Source organism: Hirundo rustica, chromosome 1 (genome assembly GCF_015227805.2).
Source record: "Hirundo rustica isolate bHirRus1 chromosome 1, bHirRus1.pri.v3, whole genome shotgun sequence".
NCBI lineage: Eukaryota > Metazoa > Chordata > Aves > Passeriformes > Hirundinidae > Hirundo > Hirundo rustica.
The window spans coordinates 44,579,180-44,602,037 of NC_053450.1; the positions used below are offsets into that span (position 1 = coordinate 44,579,180).

Consider the following 22,858-nt stretch of genomic DNA (forward strand, 5'->3'; position numbering starts at 1 on the left):
CAGCATGGCAGGCTGTGTTAGGGTGTTTGTTTACTGAGAACTTCAGAAAGCAATGGAAGTATATTATGTTTATATAATTATTATTTATAACTATTGTTGGTGATGGGAGAAATGGTTGAAAGTGCCATTTTGTAGCGCTTCTTGAATGACATGCGAAGTAAAAAGATGTGTTTGAAAGTGCTTATTTAGTCTTGAGTTGACTAATTATTAACTACATTCTTTTCCTCTCTTGTCAGTGAGGGTCTATTAACCCAAATCTGCTTATTGTGAGAGATCACTCAGCTGCACAGTATTTTAACATGCTTTTGTACAACATTAATTCATGCTGGTACTGTGTGCATGCAGGGATCCCCTCTCACTGCTCTCCTTGGTGATCAGATATCTCTCCAAAAATACTAGTCTCTTTATACACTTGCAGTGCTAGGTGGAGAGAAAGAAATAAATTTAAAGCCACCTTCTCTTTTCCCTTCACTGACAAAGTCCTGCATTTGACCTCAAAATGGGGCACCCGTCAGAGATCCTCACACAAGCAGGAATCCCTGAAATTTTAGCGCTATTTCTTAGTTATAAATAATAACAATATTCTTGATGGGTGGCAGCTAATGAGTGTTGGTGCAAATGGCGATTTCAGCAGGAAGGAGTGCCAGCAGAGGCCTTACTGACTGGAGTACTGCACGGTGCTGTACTTTGTCACTCGTCTCCGGGAGGTGCCTGGAGATGCCGTGCCCATTCCCTGGCCAAGATGAGAGTCAGCACTGAGCATCTGACCGGTGCTGCTCAGACCCCCTAGATTTGCTCCTCCAAGGCTTGTTCCTCCCAGGCTGCTCATCCCAGAACCTGACACTACTCTCTCTGTGACTACCACGTTGTGGGCGTTGGATAACTCTGAGGGAATATTTATTAGGCTGCCCGGCATGCCGGAGGCAGGCCTGAACACCCTTTCTGTCACTACCACATTTGACCCATCTACCAAATCAGGAATGCTCAGAGATGCCGGGAGTCGGGAGTTAGGCGCGATTACTCTTTCCGTGACGATAACGTTGGAGCCCTCTGTGAGATCGGGGATATCTAGCATGCCACGCAAATCAGAGGCAGATGCAGGCCCGACAACCCTCTCTGTCACAACGACGTTGGATGCACGCAGAGGGTCAACACAAAGAGAGGGGGAGCTGGAGGTGTAGGTCTCGGTCACCGTCATGTTGCCATGAAGCAAGGGATCTGGCATTGGCCTTGGGGGCTGTATGGTTGTCCCAGACGTGTAGGTGTTTTCAGTAACAACTGTTGTAGTGCCAACTGGGGGAGGCATAGGTGCACTTCCATTGACAACGATGGTGGTGCCGGGTGGTGGGAGGTTTAGATCACTTTCAGGGCTGGGGAAGGAAAGGTTGACGCCTGGCCAGGGTGGGTTGACATCTGGGAAAGGTTCAATCTCTTTGCCCAGACAGATCTCTGCTAGGGTCTTAAATTTTGGTCCTAATGTATCCAAGTATGTTTCATCTGTATCTTCTCCAATAAAGCTGCAGCAACCCACAGAGCCAACAGGAGTACCGACTCCTTCATGATCATAAATTAATAGGCAGTCATTTGCTGGCCGACCTTCATCTTCATCTGCATACACAAATGCTTTCTGTAGTTTGCGAAAACAACAACAACAACAAAGAACAGAAAATCAGAGTGAACTTTTTCAGGTTTTTAACCATGAATACTCAGACCACAGTAAAGTTTCCCTAAACACAGTAAGGCCCAGCTGACTTGAAAAATAGGACATCAAAATGATAGACTATGCTATCAGCATTTTTTAACCTTGAAATAAGTTTATTTAAATATTACTGTGTTTAATTCTTGTTTCTGCCAACACGTAGCATCTCGAATTTGGTCTGTCATCAGTGGCTCTGCCTACGGGGCGAAAGGGACAGGCAAACATGACTTCTTTGGGCATCTGAACAAAGTGGTAGGAAGAAGAGTGAAGCAGGGTTGCAAGGGGAGCAATGAAGACCAGGAAAGAGGAGATGGAATGGAGGATTGTCCACAGTGGGGGGGACTTCGTGAGTCCGGAGGGGAGTCCATTTTGAGCACGAAGGAAATCGCCAGCTGGGGATGATGTTGGGGATCCTGGTGTGGTCATTGCAGGGAGATCAGGCAGGAAAGAGGAGAATTTAAAGTGAATGCAGAGTGGGGTTGGAGGAGAAAAAAAATGAAGGGGAGGCCTGGGAGGAAGTGTCAGAGAGTTTGGGTATTGAGATAGTCAAGGAGGATAGCAGGAGTAGTATACGGTTGCCTGTGGCTGTCAGACAATTAATATATAGTACTCCAGGCCAAGGCAGGAAGATTGCAATCTGGGAGAAATCCATGCTCAGGAAGTCAGGACTGCCCTGTTCTCTCCTCCTCTGAACCTTGTTTAGATTTTGAAATATAGCAATCTTTATATCTTAATTGATATTTTGATGACATGCAATTATAACATTTATGCCTCACAGTTCATGTGTATGAATAAAAATATAGCCCATGAAACCATTAATCATGTAAATTTCGTATAATTTTTTAAATCCCATATGTAAAGGCTAACTAAGGCGTTGCCAATTGAAAAACTGCATATTGCTGTTGCTGGTAATTCACAAGTCTTTCAGGGAGAAGAAATAGCGATAAAAATAAAGAAGAACTGATGTTCAAAGTTCTTTAAGGATTAAAATGACTTCATCAAACAAGCTGTACAGAAAGTAGGAGTGAAAAATTCCAAAAAGTTATTTTATATTAATACACTGAGAAGGTGGAAAATACATAAATTTGGTAGATAGTTATGAAGTTGAAATAATTTAATTGATTCCCACCCCTACCTGCAGTGTGTCTGTCAGTTTTACAAAAAGGCTGTTGAACAATCCATCTACTATGGCAGCAGCTCAAAGACAGTACTAGTACTAGAGTTGTAACTTTTCCTACCAGTGTGGTCAGCTTTCCTCTCACAGCAGTCTTATATCATGGAAGTGTCAAGCTGAGTAAATTTAATTTGGATTTCCACCATGTAACCTGGGAAGGAGAATCTAACAGAAAGCATGCTCACAGATGTAACTCGACGAATAACCACTAATTACCTCAGAGAAATAGTTGTCTAGGAAGGCCATGTTCACTCCTCCTTCTCGATACTCTTTTATTGTTCCTCCAATTGACCCTTTTGCTTCCCCTGTTCCAGAAATTCCTCCAGCTGTTCCATAGCCAGTACCAGTGCCATAGCCAACACCTGTAGTTTCTTCAACACCAGAAGCTACTACTCCTCCTCCTCCATACGTGTTATTATATATGTCTGAAAACAGAAAACGTTATCCTTCCTGTGCTCTGTGAAACTTTATCCACAATTTGTCAGTTGCTTTTACAAATGCTATAATGACACTACTGAGTTTCTAAAGGTATTTTAGACCAATTTCAGTCACACGTACATGCACGGGTACCAAACATCGAAACTGCAGTAATAATTAAATACATATGAATAGACACCTAAACACTTGATTTTATTCCTGAGGCTAGGAAGCATGTGCATATGTGTTTTAGAAAATCAGTGATGTATTCTGTTATTGGCTGGAAACATTATTCTGTCAAATGTATATATATGCTGCCGTGGGGTTTGTGTTAGAAAATCAGATAACCTTGATCTATGCAAATACATAAGTGCATATTTATGATCACATTGGCATTAAATTTTTTTCCCTTACACACTTAGAAAATAGTTTTGTAAACCCTAGAAAATAAAGAGTTTTGCAGCTACTTTCACATTTTCTAGTAGTGAAATTTTTAGGGAAGAACAACAATGGATCATAATAACCACCAGTTTATAATCCAGAATGGAAATGCTCTTTAAAATAAGTTATAAAGTAATACTTACAGGATTTTATCTTCTCTGTACTTTTTAATATGAGGGAAGAGTTTTCTTAATGATCAGCACATATTATAATAAAAAAATTGCATATAGTAGTCTATGGTTACACTGGGGAACACAGGCTTTTTTTTTTTTTTTTTTCATTTTTATGAAATGAGAAGTCTGAGAATTATTCTTCTATAATAAATAGACATCAGAGAAGTTGTCTTGCAGAGTAACATTTCTTCGTGTCAGAAACTAGTGGAAATGGATCTGTGCCAGCATCCTTCCTTCATCTTCTAAGTAAGGAATGGGGGAGAAGGAGAAAGTGGCACTGCACAGATGGGCTTATTGTCTATCATCATTGAATTCCTGGAGGAACCTTATCTCAGAAGCATTCATTAATTGTGTTATGTATCAGCTTGTCTAGGTTAATACACAAATTGTCAGTAATTAACTAGCTACTTGACATGCTCCCTTGTGGGAAGCAGGAAACTGGGAAGAACTGAAGATTTTACCCGAGTTATGAAAGCAAATATCCTTATTCTGGTTAAAGATTGATTTCTGCTAAAACTGGTGTCTTGAAAAGGCCCTCCATTCAGTAGCTGTGCTGATAAATTGCCTGAGATTTGAAAGCATTGGAAGAAATTTCAAGTAAGTGTAGTTTGCAGAAATTAAACTGCTCAAAAGCTCAAACCCCAGACTTTTTATTCATACTGGATGTCCTACCAGCATGAGTTTGACTGTCTGCAGATGTGAGATTAGAAGGGCTGGGTTATAGCTGGGAAACCAAAGAACTCCATGAATGTGTAGGCATGAAGTTCTGAACGACAGCTTTATGACAGCATAACATAGAAGATTTTGAGGATCTGCTTACCAGAAGGTTCACCAAAATCACCTCCTGCAGCAGTTGTTGGGGCAAGAATGTGTGAGACATCCTGGAAAACAACATTTTGACTCTTTGAATGATTACTTTGAAATTCCCATATGAAGACCAAGACTTAGTGAATTATGTTAAGGAATTAGCAGTCCAGACTCTTAATGATAGTCATTATCACCATCTCCACTAACAAACAAAACAAGCTACAAGTATTTTCTTTGTCAACACAAATTATCAGTGAAGATGATTTGTGTTCTCTTCTCCTAAACTTGCACAGAAGAAGCTTACTAGTTATTATGCTTCATCTGTAGTATATTAACTGTTGTGCCAAACTAACTGACCACTGCTTATAACTCAAAAACCCCAGCAAATGTTAATTAAGAATCACCTTTCATGCCTGCCTGGCAATTGTTGACAATGCCAGACTGGTTTTAGACGACGCAGTGGTGCTATCACTTTCTATAGTCAAATGCAGCCTTTAAATATGAGTTACTTCTGGTTTTAGAAACATGGGATGTACTGACCCTATCTTCAGGCTGTGCACCTTCTATTCCCCATGGATGAATTGCCCCTTCTGTGCATTCAGGTACAGGCTCAAATCCAGTTCCAACTCCACCTGCAGCGCCAGGTCCACAGCCACAACAGTCGCTCATTGACATCAAAATTGGAATCACTTAACAGGAAAGGAAAAGGAAAGGATTTAGGACATCTCTTCCTCACAGGAACAGCTGCTCTCCCCAGAGGGTAGGTGCTCATGAACTTTTGAAAATATGCCTTTAAAATGTTTCTAACCAAGCAGCCTGTAAGTCTGGCTTTCCGAATCATTAACTGCTTATGGAGATGCCTGTGTTTGGAAATTCAGAATAATTTATACCTTTATTTATAGCAGAGCAACACAAGGGTGGGGCAGTTACTCCAAATTTATGCTTAAATACCTGGAAACAGACTTTGATCTATCTCAGCTGAACCAATATAAGTTGCATACATATGAAAATGAAAAAACAGAACCAGTGCTGCTTTATATAGCATTCAGTACTATTCTTTGTTGATATATAAGCATACATTTTTCTCTTCAGGTACTGTAATTGAAAAGAAATACACATTAGTAATAATAGACATATGAGAATCAGTGGAGAATCCACCTGACTGCAGTGATCTTTGGCTAAGGCTCCAGTTGCAATTTTCACATTACATATGCAAAATCCTTGATCTGAAAAAACAGTAGGGGCAACCCCCAAGCCCTAGTTTCACCAAATGTTTATGTGGAGTGAGTCAGCTTTCCCAGGGTGCTGTATTATGCTTAGTTGTGCAAAGAACTCAGTGCTGGAAATTGCAGAATGCTTATAATGGCTAGCATCAAAAACACTGCTTATTTTAGAAAGGTGATACAATATTAATTCATAGAATCATAGAATGGATTGGGTTGGAAGAGATCTTAAATACCATTTAGTTCCAGCCCCTCTGCCATGGGCAGGGACACTTTCTACTTAACAGGTTGCTCAATGACCCATCCAGCCCGGCCTTGAACACCTCCAGGGATGGGGCATCTACAACTTCTCTGGGCAACATGTGCCTCTGTCTCATCACCCTCACAGTAAAGAATTTCTTCTTAAACCTAATTTCAATTTAAACCTGTTACTCCACGCCCTTGTAAAAAGTCCCTCTCCAGGTCTGTTGCAGGCCCCCTTTCGGCACTGGAAGGCTGTTCCAACATTTCCTTTGGAGCCTTCTCTTCTCCAGGCTGAACAGTCCCAACTCTCTCAGCCTGTCTTCATAGGAGAGTTGCTCCAGCCCTCTGATTACTTGAACTTCAAAGTGAAATGAGAAGGGGAAAGGACTATACTATCTACAAGGTGCTGCCTCATTCAGCATGACTAAGGATGTATTTACTCCAGACTATGAAGAAAGTATTCCAAAGGCAGAAAGACAGTCTGTCCTGTAAGATAAACCACCTGCGGACTACAAATTGTACAGTCTTTTGAAGCTTCAAAATTTTGTGTTTGTTGATTCCTTCTAAACAAAGATCAAAACCTGAACCAAATCTCCCTCCTCAAAAAATCAGGGGAAAAAAACCCCCAATTTCATCAAGTTTTGTAGTCAGTATTTCTGAAATGGAAAATTTTAGATGTTGATTACTTGATGCTCAGTCCATGAAAGAAGGTTGATCACCTACGATTGTGGTAATCTGAGAAATAATTACTTGTATGAATTCTAACTTGAATGCATGAAGCTCATAATTCTTCATGAATGCTAGGACAAATGAATTAACATCCTGTTTTGATCATAAATGCTACTTGTTTTTTATTAGCTATAATGTTTGGAAGGACTAGCCAAAAGTTTCAAAATGTATGATTTATTGCTCTAATACTGAAATCTGACTTTGAGTTAAAAATCTTGTTTTTTAGATCCTTTCATATCCAACTTGGAGCTGATATTTGCCCATTTCTTCTAGTAATGTAATAGAAGTACAAATTGTAAAATATAAGTAACAGGACAGCTCTGTCTAAGAAATGGATAACAAGTCTTAGACAGGAAATGCTTAATTTTGAATGAAAAATGTATGTACATATAACATAAAATTTATGGAAATTCTTTTTGTTTAAAAGATGACTTTTTTCTCTGTCAAATGGCCAATAGGAGCCAATGGACTAACAACCAACTGAAGAAACAACCTTATTTTTGAAGAACTAAAAAATGCACTATTTACATTATAATAATAAAAAAAGGAATATAATTGTTTTCTTAATTTTATACTTACAAACAAATATTAATCCACCGAGAAACATCAGGCCAATGGCAGCACCACTAAGTGTGGTATTTGATTCGAATTGTCTGCCGTAATTTTCATTTCCAGCGTAACCATCATCAGTGGAGGCAGTATATCCGTCCTCACCTCCGTCGTATCCATCAGTATAACCCTGCCAGTCTGTGTGGTCCCCATAATCTCCTCCAGGTCTAGTCTGGCCATAGTCACCACCACCTTGTTCTCCTCCCTCTTCCCGGCCTCCTCCATCAGTACTGCCACCACCACCGCCAATAGTGCCACCACCACCGCCTTCACCACCGCCACCACCGCCGATGATAATTATTCTTGTGGCCCCACTGGTGCAGTAATTCCGACTGTCACACTGGCAAGCTTGCACAGGAATTATGTGCGGTCTAACACAGCGCCGGCCTTGGCTGTCTCTTACGACGACATAGATCCTATAAAGGTAAAAGTCTATGTTCTGGCCCACTAGTTCAGCAGAGGAATCTTGGAGGGGAGAAAAAAAAGAGAAAAATATTTGGCTGAAGGTATTGACTGTAAGTGTTCTACAGATCTATACTACTTGTGTATTATATTCATAGAACAGAATGAAAGAAAGTGTTCCCTTTCTAAGCACCTCAATTACTTATGCGTCTACAGTACTTACTCAAAGCTGAAACATATAATACTCATCTATGCTTGTTTGTTTCCTTGCAAAATCTGAGACAAATCAGTCTAGTTATCACTTCTAAACTTGATGAATAGAAAAGGGGAAAATGAAATTTTATATTTTCCCTGCTGCTTTTCCTGAATTTTATTCACACAATGGTAAAGATAAAAGTTGAAAGTTTTATGCATTTCTTTTCCCTCTCTCAAGGAACTCATATATGTTTTTCAAAAGGTTTTTCAGTCGGTTTAAAATATTTCAAATTATATATTTGCAACTTTTTAGGACAGGTAGGAGACTCAAGAATACTTGCAATTTTGTTATTTGCTATTTAATGTAGTTTTCTATGTATATAGTAAGTTATGCAAACTCTCATTTAGTAATGCATGGGATTTGATTAATTCATTATTTTGTCATGTTGTATTGAAGGAAACTGGCAAAGCTTCACTGGGCACTGACCAAAACAATTTTCTTTAAAATACAAATAGGTATGACTGGTACAATAAATTAAAAGAGTTGTAATCTTAATTTGCCTTTTTCATATGCCTCTCATAAAAGTAAAGCTCTGCTAACTATAAACTTTATATGCTAATAAACAAATTTGAGATTTTTTAATATTCTTAGGAAATTTTAGATAACACAAAAATAAAAAAGCACCAAATTACTCCTTTTGAATTACTTTTTCATGTTTAGACCAGTAAAAGCTCTTGTAGTTATACTCAAAGTACAGTTTTGCTGCTCTATTTTTATCAGTAAATTTTCATTTTCCTTTAAAATATAACACATGCAATAATTCTGATTTACATATTCTAATTTATATATATGTACGCATGCATATATTCAAATTTGGGGTAACTTCTTAAATTCATATTTAACTGAGATTTGAATAGATTCTAATAAGTGTTTTGTTTGTTAATAAAGTAACATCATAATGAGCTATCTTAGATAAGAGTTTATTACTATGATTTATTCTGTTATAAAATGTAGGTAAATTTACCATTTATTCGTCTGATAATCCATGTAGTCTGAGGTTCACCATGTATACTGAATGTAAAGGGGGTAGCATAGAGATCACCATCCCTATGCTTTGCTGAGATAATCACCGATGGGGAATGCATACATACTTTCCTCATTTCAGTATTAATAGTTGGGCAATTGGCATTGGTGCCATCTATTGAAAGCACAATGGTGCCAGTAGCAGTATATCGAGGAACCCCTGTAAAAAGAAGATATTTGTGGTCAGGAGGGAATATTGACACTATAAATAGTGCAGTAAGGATTAGCAAACTAGAAACAGGAGAAAACACTGAGAGAAATCTGGAACAGGAAGAGTTTATTTGGGAAAACTTAATCTCTTTTCTTACCTCTGGTGATAGCCAGAACCTCTGCTTGGTACCGCCCATTGACTACATAGACTGAATCCCGGTTAATAACTTTGTTCAGTGTGATTTCACCAGTGTTTTGGTTGATTCTGAACCAGGCAGCTGGATCACGTCCTATACTATATCTATGTTTGGTGAAGTAAAAATACTCAGTGTTATGTTATGAATATATATTTGGCACTTTTGAGCATTTTTCTTTAGGCTACGCTAGATCCTACTGCATTTCACCCAGGTCAAGCAAAATCCATGTAGACTTCAAAAGATGGAGACCAGAAAAGTAATTAGGAATAAAGCAAATGTGTAGAAGCCCATTTTATTTTGAAAGTGGCATCATAGTCTAAAAGTAAAATTTTTCTGGATTTCTAGTAAACCTTTACTAGAACCCTTGCCTATATCAATGGTTTAATCCACAACTCTTCCTATAACATTCCACAGTTGTGTTTGCTAACACATTTCGGTGTTTCAGGGTATTTTTTTCAAATATATGTAAATAGGCTGTATTTATTTCTACATCCATTGAAAAGCAAATTATGGTCTCAGTTATTATTGTTAATTTCAAGAAAAAGAAGTGTAATTTTTTTTTTTTTTTTTTTTTTTTTTTTTTTTTTTTTTTTTTTTTTAACTAGCGAATGAGCTAGTTGGGACCTCTATGTGATTGGATAATATTGACAATTACTGGGATTTTCCACCTGCTTTTCTTGAGATGCTAACAAATTCCCTCCTTGCAGCAAATGTTTCAAGAAAAAACATTCTTAGGCTGAGTAAGAAAAGACAAACCCTATTCTAGTCTATTCAATTTACAGCCTGTTAGAAAAATGATATTTGCTTTGCTTTGTGCATAAGGCTAAGGAAAGTAGTCAGGAAAGAAAAACAATTATAGCAAAAAAGAAAAGGGCTATATACTATTCTATAATAACATAGAATACAATACTATATAATATATAATATTATATGATACTATATAATAGTATTCCATTGCCATTTTTCTATTGCTAATCAATAAAAATTGTTTTTTAAAGCATCCTTTAAAATACCTATTCCTCATCCCATTGAAATCTCAAAAGAATTGTTCTATTCAGGGAGTTAAGTAGAGAAGAGCTTACACAACATTTGATGCAATAGTTCTAGTGTCCTCATCCATGGCTGTGTATGTTCCTACAACATAATTCACTCTTGCGCCTTCTGCCAGGGAAAACACAACTGAAGATGGATGAAATCTTGGTGGTTCAATCAAATTTTTTACTTCTACTGTGAGGGGTGTTCCAAATATTTGGTACTCGTGTGCAACAGAGTGGTGGAAAGCAGCTACGTTCCTGACACCAATCATCAGTGAGTGAGTTCGGATATGTTCAAAATCCAGTTCCTAAAAGATAAACCGCAGAGAACTAGATAATACGTAAAAGCTCCTTTAATATTTTTAATTTTTTTTTCTTTTAAATGGTTGAGTGACAGTGTTTTTACCGCCTATTTAATTCTGTTAACAATCAATTAAATTTTTGAGTCAAGAGCTGAATCACAATATTTATCCATACCTTAATTACTCTAAGGATTCCTTGATTTGTAGCTCGATCTGTAACAATTTCAAAACAGTTATCTTCATTACCGGATATAAAGAAAAACTCTGCTAACCAATTGTCTGTAAACTCTTCATCAGCATCCAGAGCTTGTATTCGTAGCAGTTCTGAACTGAGTGAATTTTCTGAAATACTTGCTGAAAACTGAAATGACAGATAAATACCTATTAGCAAATGTTTATATATATGTGTGTGTGTGTGTGCACATCTGTGTGAGGAAAACACAGCTTTCTCCAGAGATTATTTTGAAGGATGTTCAGAACATTGTCCATGCCAATTTAATGAAAAAATAAATGTTCTGGGAAAGTTGTGATTACCGTTACAGGTTCGAAAAGCTGTATCATCTCCAAGGTTTGCAGAGGCATCTTAGAGGGAAAGGATTTGTGCTTTCTATGAGAAATGATCTTCCAAGGATTAAGTTATTCTACATAATCTGGCCATATTGCAGGGATCTGGGTACCTAAATGACAGAATTTCTCTGAATACAAAGAAGTCAGTCCTGACAGTGTCAGGATTGATAGCTCCGAATACAAAAATAATCTATGTGTATGTTACCAGAACTGTTGCACAAGCGACAGATTGTATTTTGAGCAGGCTTCAAGGGAACAACCCTGTAAATCCTGTGGAGCATGTAAATGTGAAAGTTCTCTATGGGTTAGTAAGGGCTCTTGGTATCAACGGGGCTTTTAAACATGGTTTTAAATCAGTGTTGCTGCTTTTGTTTTTGAAAACTTACAGAGCTTTGAGCAAGAGTTGGAAAGTTGTCATTAACATCAATAACTTTCACGTTACAGCTACAAAGGGATGATATTCCATCTGCAGCCCCGTCCCGGTCTGATGCCTTCACAACCAGAGTGTAGCTACTATGTTGCTGTCAGAAAAAGAGAAATGAGTATGTTAGAAGATCATCTGTGCATCTTATAAATAACTCATGCTTACTACTATTTCCTAATGCAGGAATTCGACTTAGACATTTTATTGTGACACATCAAAAACATGCATTTCTCCAATATTTGTAAAACCCACAACCTTTCACACTCTTCTATATTTTTCTCTTACTCATAGCACTACAATATCATGTCATTTAGCTTTGGAAGGGGAAATGTTACCTCTCTGTCAAGATAATTTGCAAGATGGAGTTCTCCTGTGTATTTATTCATAATGAACATGGGCGGACCAGAAGGTTCCTGACTCTCTATTTTGAAGGCAATTTTAGAATTCAAGTGGTTAGGTTCATCTGCATCTGTTGCAATGATTTTCATCACCAGTGTGTCTAAAAATAATAATAATAATAAAAAAAATTAGAAAACCCCATAAAACAAACAAACAAACAAGGAAAACCCAAAGAAACCCCCAGAAAATCTCTTGAGTTCCTGCAAACAACTCATCAAGACAATGCTAAAACGGTGCATGAAAATAATCAAAGGTTATCTATTCCTTGACATTTCCAAAGAACCCCAAAACTTTAGTTTTGTAGTACTGATTCTGACAATGCTAATGACTTTAAATGAATTAAAAATCAAAGTCAGAAGGAATAATACAGACTTTCACTGAATGTCTTTAAATCACCATAGGGAATATGCAAATACAGTAAGTACTGAGCTTGTAGAGATTACTATAAGAATCACAGCTTCAAATGAGAATTTCTAGAAAGAAGAAAATGAGTGTTAGGCACCATTGCCTCAGTGCTATTTACATGTCTAATGTTGACTGCTGCACTTCAGGTAAAAAGAACCATTTTAATAGTTTAAGTATGGAATTATGTAGTAATGTTCTGCTGCAATTGCAAATACACATGCTACAAGTACAAATATTTGAAAGAGAAAAATGAGGAAAAATGTTTTTTACATATCCTCAAAGGAAATAAGTGTAATGATATTTTTATGCTAATGAGAAGGAATTTAATTATTTATTTTGCATTTTTACATCTGAAAGAATTTGCATGATGGTATGGATAGAAACTGGAACATGCAGCACTCGTGTGTGGGAGGCAGGGGAGAAGGAAGCATTGCTGCTTAATTTATAGCAATTAGCCCAGGCCCTGGCTCAAATAGCACTTGGAGAAGCATCTGCTACTCCCTCCTCTGCAGTGGCCCTGGCCAATATATGTCATTGCCTAAGAAAAGCAGGAAGGACACCCCAGGTTTATATTAACTGTATTCTGTGAGCTTCACTAGCACTACAGTAAGAGGCATATCGTAGTTACTTACTGTCCATGCTGCTCTCTTCAACCGATCCCGTAAATACGGTTTGTGCAAATACAGGAGGGTTATCATTTATATCCAGGACTCTGACTCGAAGTTCAAGAGGTGGTTCCAAATCTATACCCGTCACTGAGTGTTTAGCAAAGCAACGTATCTAAATAAAGAGATTTACTCATTTAAAACCCAAAAGTTAAGTAAGCAAAGTAGCAATCCGAAACAAACAAATTTGTTGTCTGCCCCACCCTGGTTCTGTCATTATAAAGGTAAAGAAAAAGGGGAATACTTACAACAAATACAGGTGTTACTTCCCTATCCACTATTGATGTTATATTGATTTCTCCTGTTCTTGGGTTAACAACAAATATTCCATAGGGTGCACGATCAATTCCAACTCCAGAGATGCTGTATGTGATTGGATTGTCTTCTTCACAATCAGATCGAATCTACAGTAACAGATGATAATTATGCCAGCTTACTAAGGACACATGCAGGGTTTTTTCTCCTATTCTTAGTTCCTGTAAAAAATTCTGTATAACTTCAGTTTCTCAACAACTTATTACAAGGTTCAGTTGACAGAATCAATAGAAGACTCTTCTACAAACATCAACCTAGACATCCATCTCCCCTCAAGGGCTAGATAGGCTTTCTATTTCTCTTAAATCTGTCAAGGATGTGGAGAGGGAAACCTCCAAAAGTATCACGCTGTGGCTGGACCTCAGTAAGGGCATGGTCATAGTGAGAGAACAGGAAGGTATTTCTTTTTCTCTGTCTCCTGCAGGTCATGTACAATCTTTGAACTTCTGCTCAGGGGTTTTTCAGGGTGAGAGAGAGAAAAGAAAAATGTCATGATCAAGAGCAAAAACACTGGTTGGAGCTGCCTGGGAAGTAGACTCATGGCAACGATCTAGGAAGCCTCTGGTCACTCCTCAGCAGCAACATGGGTTCACCTTATGAGACTGTCTCAGCAGAGCTGGGAATACTGAATCATCTTTCTTTTATTCTACTCTCCTTGCTTTGGCTACTCTAAGCATATGTGGTTTTAAATCTCCCTGCTTTTAACAGCCTGTCTTTGGAAAAACTTCCTTGTCAGTGAATACCTGTGTTTTTCTTTACACTTACTCTGGCAATTGGATTCCTCTTGGAATTATCTTCTCCTTCTCTACAAGCTGCAGCAAATTTGATCCATTCACGTTTTTGTCTTCTAAAGGTTTTCCATCTTGCCATTCCATTTTCATCCCATTCTTTTACCTTTGACAGAGAGTTCCAATATCATATGACCTCAAACCATTTTAAATACGTACAGACATTTATAATTTCCAATAACAAGGAGAAAAGAGATATTTGTAGACCATGTATTTTTACACCATGTGCTTTTCCATATGTCTGTGAGTCCCAAACTCTATGACTGTACATGCTCATTTTAAAATTACTCATTTGTATGAGATATTAATTTAGATTTAGGTGAATTTGTCTTGAGAGGGTGAGCAGGTTATTACCTGCAGCTGTTTAATATTTAAATATGTTTTCAATCTTCAGTTTCAGAAGTGTCTGAGTTTTTTCCATGTGATTTTTTAATTTGTTACATTTTCTTTAATCAGAAAAATAATTTCTAAAGAAATATATATTACCTCTACATGAAATCCTGTGCTGAAGTCCAAGAGTACCTGCAAGAACAATAAAAAAATTGGCATGTAAAAATGCAAGGCAAAATGCAGTAAGCAAAACTCAGCTGCAAGACATTGCTATACTGCAGGCCTGAAGTAGGACTTTTTTCAAGCCTATTGCAATAACTTATCTTGCAGCAAGATTTCCACAAGAGTTTGTGAAATTCAATTTTTTCTATATCCAGCAGCTGAATTCCTTGACAATTAAAACCTTCAAAATCCATTCTGTCTTCCAAGACAGAACTTTGAGTTTGAAAAGATATACCAGAACAATTTTCAAGCTTTGCCTTCATCATAATAAAGCTTTCACACATATTTGTAACACATCAGCTGAAGAGAGAAGTGGTTGCAAGAGTTGTTACCAAACTGTCTAGGAAACTAGAGAAGTATTTATCCTAAATAAATTGTTCTTTTTCTTTTTCTTTTTTTTTTTCTTTTTTTTTTTTTTTTTTCATATTTACAAAGTCAACAATAAATATAGAGTACTTAATTATCTAATTTAACAAAAAAGAATGAAAATGGTTTTTAGGAACTTCCAAGTGAGATTGAAGAGATTCAATGTAAGATGGAAACCCACCTACAGTTTCAGGCAAAGTTCCATAGAGTGCAGTAGATTTTGATTTGAGACTGTACAACCAGTCTTGAGTAAATAAAGGTAGCAGCATCAGCTGCAGTATGTAATTACTTTAAAATTTAAATGAGAAGAGCCTCAATTTCTTGATTTGCAGAATTTAAAAGAAGACACAGTTTAAATAACTTTATTCCTAAATAAGGTGTGAAACTGAAGTTCACTTGCTGAATGTGCCTTCTTCAGAGCATCTCTTTCAGGTTTAGGATATCCTTCTGCTCTCTTCAGGCAATAAAGGGTGAAAAATGTGGGATTTTTGGGATGGGATTCTTGTTTCATTTATCATTGCAGGAAACAAAATATCCAGGTGACTCAAAAATTTTTGCAGCGTTTCTCTTTTCTCAACAAATGTCAACAGCTGCAACTATGAGTATTTCACTTCCTTATAATTTCCCATAGCTTTTTGTTTTGGTTGGTTTGTTTCTTTGTCTGATATGTCTGTGGGGTTTTATGTCAGTTATACTTGGATAAAATCTGTGACAATTTTTATCCTACATTACATCATGGGACTTTCCTCACTTCAAATATATTGCATTATACTGGCAAGACTGGAACATGGACACAGAATTTTTTCCGCTTACCTCATATTAAGACAACTTCTTACATGCAATAGAATAATGAACATCTTCACCCTCCTTCTCTCTCTCTCTCCTTTTCCCATTTACCTTTATGCTGCAAGAATTCATCATCTGCCATTTACAAAACAATGTTTCCAATGATTTGGTTTTGCCCAAAACATTCCCTGAGACCTTGGCCTATAATAGATGCCTTAATCTGCTTCTGAATAAAGGAGTTTATACTGTGGATCTGCCCATTGGATGTGCATAGTGCTTGAATTTTTTTTTTTTTATATTTCAGAGAGGGAGGGTTTTTTCCCATGTTTGTTTGAGCAAGCTATTGACATAAATGGTTAAGAAAAGTACTCTGCAGGAAAATCACTACAATATGTTCACATTGTGCTAAAAGCATCAATACATCTTTTAACTTATGTGGAGTTTATGACTGTTTAAATTTTCAGCTTCAGAATAGTGTTCAAATTCATGTGCAGCCCTTCCTCATCTCAGAGAAGGGACAGTATCAGACTTCATGTGAATGGCAGGGTATGTTTGCTCCAGTGGGAGCTCAGTCTTGTTCTTTTATAATCCCCATGGGAGCCCGGGGGAACATGGAAGAGTCAAAGGGAGGACAGATTACACCCTCATGAGAAAACCTATGTGATGAGGTCCACCAGAAATAACACTAATTGAAGGTCTCTTATCAGTCTATCCCACCTCCTTTGGTGAGCACAATGAAATCCTCTCCACCCTTAGGCTGAAATCCCTTCTGGCATGCAAACAATTGTCTTGACCTGGCAAAGTATGGGTATGAACCTCCCAGTGCAATGTTAGTGAATCTTGTCTGCTGTCTGCATCCTGTAGCCTACCCTGATACTTCACAGTGGGACTAATACTTCACAACCAGCCTCATCACTCTCATACTCTGAAAAACTATTCTGATTTTTATATCTATACCCGCACAGAATTCTATTACTTAAGGACATAAATATTCATAAACCTCTTGATTCTGGCCTATCGGGAGTTCTGCTTTTAAGCAGTGAATAACACGTATTTTACACTGGAGTCTCATTCTTTGTTTTTGAGCACCAGTAATGGGAACATCAGGAATTTTTCCATTGGTAATGCTGGGGATGGTAAATTTAGGCCCTGTATTTTCACACTTGCTCTGTGATACCTGAGGAAAACCACATTTTGCTACTTGTTGGTAATGGAAGATCTTGAATTTAAAGTCCTTAGTACAGTTCATGTTATTATTTGAAAAGGCTAATTCAATGAACTTGCTGGCTATGTTTGGTATGTCTCTCAGTTATGGCTGTGGTATATAGGAAGGAGGGCAGGCAGACATCAGACAAAAAATGTCCAGTTCACCAGGTAAACCTGAACAATTTTGAAATTACATTTATCTTACTTGATCTAGGGATAGAGGCTCTTTCACCTCCCCAACTAATGCCTTCTGTTTCTTCACTGTCACCAGCAACTAGAAGTCCTCCCCTAACCCAGTTGTCTATTTCTAATATTTATCAGGATTTGCAAACCTTTTTTTTTCCTAGTGCTATTTCCAGCAGGTAAGTTCTTTCTCCTAGCAGCTAACCCCAGCAAATTTCTAGGTAGCTAAAAGATTTCCCTTCTAAACCCCTATCCTAGTACAGTACTTTCCATAGACACAGGGATAAACAATAATTAAAGCAATAGGAGCCGCTGGAATGTGTGGGATACATCCTGAACACCGTGGGGTAGGCAAGCTGGTCAGAGTGATGCCAAGATTTGCTGTCCTGTTAGTCTCTGAGAGACTTTGAAAAAAGGGAAGCTGAAGAGAATTTTGAGGCTGGTCGCAAAGCTGCTTCTGTTTGGGGTTGGGAGATGTGCTGGCAGGGAACAAGTTTATGGTTTCTGTCATTTGTACAGTGTTCTGTCTGAAATCTTTTTATTGTAATGATACCTGGACCCTGTGTCCAAAATGACACCTTAGAGTCATACTGGAGTTATTCTGGATTTATTCTGATGTAACTGGGGACAGAATCAAGCCCATAGGATGTGTATTGCTCTTTGCACCCTCAAAGCAATTTACAAACATGAATTAACTAATCATTAATTGAGTACCAAGCAATATCATACGTAATTACAGAATCCTCCCTCCTCCACCTACTCAAATCTAAATGGCTGAACACGCCTTTAACATCTTCCCAGCATTATTCATATGGGATCTGCTTCTCTCTCTTTGAAGTCAACAGTGGCATTGTTGCTGGCCTGGATGGGAGGAGTGCCGAGAACTCACACGTATTGTGTTAGTCATAGGCTGCCATGGTAGCTCTGGTACTGTCAGCATTTTGGGACTTTGACGTCTTTCTTACTCATCCAAAGCCCTGACTAGAAAAGGGTTGCAATAATGAACCCTTCCTCTTTATTCATTCTGCATCTCTTTAAAAAATGATACATCGGTGTGTATGAAATAATGAGAAGCAGAGTTCAAATATAAGACAAACCCTCATAGTTTAAAAATATGCCACTTGATGATTTTTAATTGAAACATGATTTTCATTTTCTATACTTCACATTTTCATAGGTCACTTATGAATGTACTTCATCCAATTTAAAGGGAAAGATTTTCTGGATGATTTTTCTGGCATTTTGTTTTCTAATTCAGAAGAGGTCAGGTGTTTCCTATGTTAGCAATACTTTGAATTGCACCCAGGATAGAGAATCCACTTATATTTCAACAGTTGTGATAGGAATAATCGAGGAATTATGGCAATGCTCATATCAGGCTGAAGAATATACTTTGAAGCTTTATTTATTTTAAAACAAGTTTACTCAAAGAACTGACCACTTTGGGAAAGTTTCCACTGAGATAGTTTCCGTTCTGCTGTCGTATCTTCTATTGTATGCAGATACAATAAATTTCCATAGAGTAACTGAGTTTAACCATTAGAAAAATCAACAGAAAAGTAATTTCAATATAGGGTGTATGCCATTATCATTAAAATTTGAGTTTTTCAAATTAGTCATACTCAATGCAATCAATAAAACTCCTCAATAAAACCTGAATTCTGTTATGACCGTATTCTGGCTGCAAATGCATGTTTGCTTAACGGCCATTTTACTTAGGAATGTAAAACTGCAGGCTTAAGTACCTAATCTTAGGTGATAATTCCTGGATGTGGAATTGCTTTAGTTTCTATTTCTAACAAAACTATTTGGTAGAAGAATCTGCAGGTTCTTGATTCAATCCCGGCAGATGTTTCTTTCATATGAATATACAAGGAGAGGATTTGGCTCCTGACTATTTTTATATGCAATCAAGTTATGAGTAGGATGTGTAACCATAGCCTAACAACTTGGGGGGGAAATAAGTCTAGATAACACATGGGAAAATGTATCCAGACAAAAGTGCATAAGAGATGTGGTGAATTTAAAATTATTGGCTGTCACATGATAGCTGGCAGGAGAAGAATCATACCCGATCAAACAGGTTATTTCCATAAAACGTGTCTGTGCTAGTATCACAAACAGAACTCCCTTACTCATGAGAATAATGTCTTTGAAGTCACATGAGCAAGTGTTGCAGAATCAGTCCCACCAATGGTGAAATCCATAGAGAAAATTATTTGTTTCAGGGCTGGTAAGTTTCTTTTTTTTTTTTTTTTTTTTAAATGCAGTAGTGTACTAAAATATGTATAACTCCATGGTAATTTTATTTCATGCAACTTATTAACAATATATGAACCAGACACACCATTCAGACAGGTGATTTTCATGAAAGATTAGTGAAGCTGAAAGCCAAAATTCTTTCTCAGAATACCTTAAAACTGGATACATAAATTTATAATTTATTGGATCTTGATAGTTTGTCTGCCACCTTTCTATAAAATGTTGAAAGATGCTATTAAGCCGTACAGGCCATCATGAACATTGCTGGGCAGAAGAATGCATAACAAGGACAAGGGGTTCCTCTGGATAGTAAAAGTTCAAATATTTGATAGTCATCAAAGCACAATGGCATTTTCAGAATCGCTCTTTTATTTTTCTGACCCAACACTTACTCTCCATCACTCACAATTGTAAAAAACAATAAACTGAAAGAAAGAAAATGGCTCCAGAGTTGCTGTGAGAAGTAAAGCAGCAAAATCTCTTTCAAATAGACATTTCTTAGAAAAAAACAGTCAAGCTTTTTGAACTTCGACACACTGGCAGTGCACATCACCAGGTAACAGAGTAAAATGAACTAGTGCTTCATGAAAATCCAGAAGTGTTAATGTGATGTGCAACAGGCCAGTCTCAGATGCCTCTCTGCTGCCTTGAACAAGCAGAAACTTATCCAAACTGTAACTTGCTTTTGCCAAGTTTTGCCTTTGTTTGCTTGGCAGCTGCTCTGTATTAATTAGTTCTACTTTACTGATTGCAGAGCTGTCACCTAAAATTAATGGATTGTATTTTCGTAATGGTTTTAGGATTTCTTAATCTATAACACAAACTTTTTCGCAGACTATAGCATTTCTAAAAAAGTCAGTAATGAGAAATGAACAAGCATTTACACATACTAGTATGCTGTGTAAAATGTAAAATTACATGAAAACCACAGGACATAGTATAAATCCTGCTCTTCTCAATCTTCAGGGCCTTAAACCTCTACCGAATTTCAAGAGCACAAATGAGTAAAATTCATCCACACAAAAATCAGATTGCAGTAGCAGTAAGACACCCATACCCCTTTTAAGTCACTTCTGGGTAATTTCCATGCCTTGATGAACACATTGAAAAACTATGCCACTTGACCATAGTCACAACTTCCCTTTTACAGTGAGAAAAACAAACCCAAAGAGCAACACTTTCATCATGCATTCACTTGCTCAGCACATGGCGGCTCAGACTCTATTACACAACAACAGAGGAATCCTTTGCAAAGTGAAATAATAGGCCAAGTCTTGATTTTTTCTTAACTGAGATCACTAAATTTTGTTATTTTTTTATCTCTTGAATATAGCTGTAGGATTTGGTCTGCTCTGAATTGATCTTGTTAATCATTTTAGGAAAAAGATATGTGAATTTTTTTGGAAAAGGTATTTCCTCAACTGATAAAAAAGTAAAGACCTAGAACCAAATTATATCCAACCATTAAAATTTTTATAATTATAAGCATTTTATTAATAACTGTGACCTTTAAATAGCAGCCACCAAAAACATTTGCCTGAAAAATCATGCAGTAAACATAGAAAGTCACATCTTGAACATCAACAGATCGTCAAAAGTCTAAAAAGGAACATTTGTCAGTATCTAATTAAAAGCGAAATTAATTCTATAGGATGTGCAGAAGTGCTGTCTAAAATGAGCAGAACTTTGGTTTTTATGGTAAATTTCACAAGATGTTTTTGGGGAACAGTTTACATTGTAAAATGTAATGGTCTGCCGAGGAAGATGAAACTGGCATAGTCACAGAGTTTACAAATATTGTTTTAAAATCCGACTTACCGACAAAAGGAACAGAAAAGCAGCCGTTCGGTGAGGGAGCCAATCCATGGCATCTGACTTCCCAGAAACAAGTCCAACTGAGTTATGGTTTCAAGCCTGTTCCTGTTCCCCTCCCCCCCCAGCTCTGGTGACTATTTAAAAAAGACACTCCGTGTATCTCCTTATACTCAGCCCTTCAAGGTGTCTCTGCCTCCCTCTGAGGGAAGAACTGAAGATGCTGTATAACAGAGTGTCTTTCCCCACCCCAAAATCCTGGGCTGGTCTCACCTGAAATGCTTGACAACATCATTATTGCTTGCAGGTAAAAGCCAAGAGACACACCTTAATTCTTATTGCACTGAAACCCTTTGTTGGATACTAAAAGGTACGTTTTAAAAACAGAAGGCAAGCTTTGCTGAGAAGATACCGAGTGATTTATAAATTACTCACAACATAAGGAATCATTAAAACTTATCATTGCTTTGAATGCAACTTCCAGTTTTCTCTTTGCACCCTGTATAATAGAAGAACTTAATGAATATTACCATAAAGAATACGGACTTTAAGAAATTATTCATTTAAATTAGCAGTCTATTTGTTTACTTCCCAGAGCAAAGGAGTGAGTTCCATGCACGTTGTTCCCGAAGTGCAGAACTCAGAGCAAAATGGGGTTGTCACTAAAGAGGTATCGTAATAATTTTGGGGAAAAAATAGTCTTTTATTCATGAGGCTGCAAGAATATCTGAAACAGAGGAAGATTTTCTGCCTTTACAGGCTGCAAAGCCTCCTCATGCCGTACCTTTTCTTTCCAAGGGGTTGTGCTCTCGCTGACACAGTGGAGAGGGAGAGCATAAGAGAAACTGGAGAGCTACTCAAAACATCAGGTAGTGAAGGAGAGAGAGGATGTGCTACACAGCTCTCTTCTGGACTCGTGTTTGATGGCAAGAGCACAATTGTGTGGGGGACAAAGAAATCAAAGAGGATTCCCCACCTTGCTGTCTGTTCTGCAGCACAGGTGACGTTAGGTGCCTCCTTGTGTCTTTGGGACACCTGAACCACCTCTTAATGGGCAAGGAAAAGTTAGAGTGGCCTTCTGCTCTGAGGCTGAAGCTGGGAGGGGGCTGCACACTTCATCCCCGATAGTGCAATACCACTGGTGCGCTCCTGAGCCTGCTGAGCCCTCCATGGCGCTTGGCATCTCTCAGGGCTGGACTTGAGCTGGGAAAAGGGTGCTCAGCACCTCTGGGGCTGCTCAGCCCCTGCC

At 37.7% G+C, this 22,858-nt stretch overlaps 1 protein-coding gene across 1 annotated transcript; it reads right to left on the minus strand.

Annotated features, from left to right (window-relative positions):
* Positions 1-655: 655 nt before the first annotated feature.
* LOC120757216 (desmoglein-1-like) lies at positions 656-21,663 on the minus strand. The gene is made up of 16 exons (XM_040074403.1): positions 21,616-21,663; positions 14,929-14,964; positions 14,420-14,548; positions 13,588-13,743; positions 13,307-13,454; positions 12,206-12,369; positions 11,833-11,967; positions 11,055-11,240; positions 10,626-10,885; positions 9,505-9,647; positions 9,138-9,356; positions 7,486-7,980; positions 5,252-5,400; positions 4,725-4,785; positions 3,090-3,298; positions 656-1,627 (listed from the first exon to the last, which is right to left on the minus strand). Exons 1-16 carry the CDS (start codon positions 21,661-21,663, stop codon positions 656-658), a joined length of 3,510 nt encoding a protein of 1,169 aa, XP_039930337.1.
* Between the last annotated feature and the right edge of the window lie 1,195 nt (positions 21,664-22,858).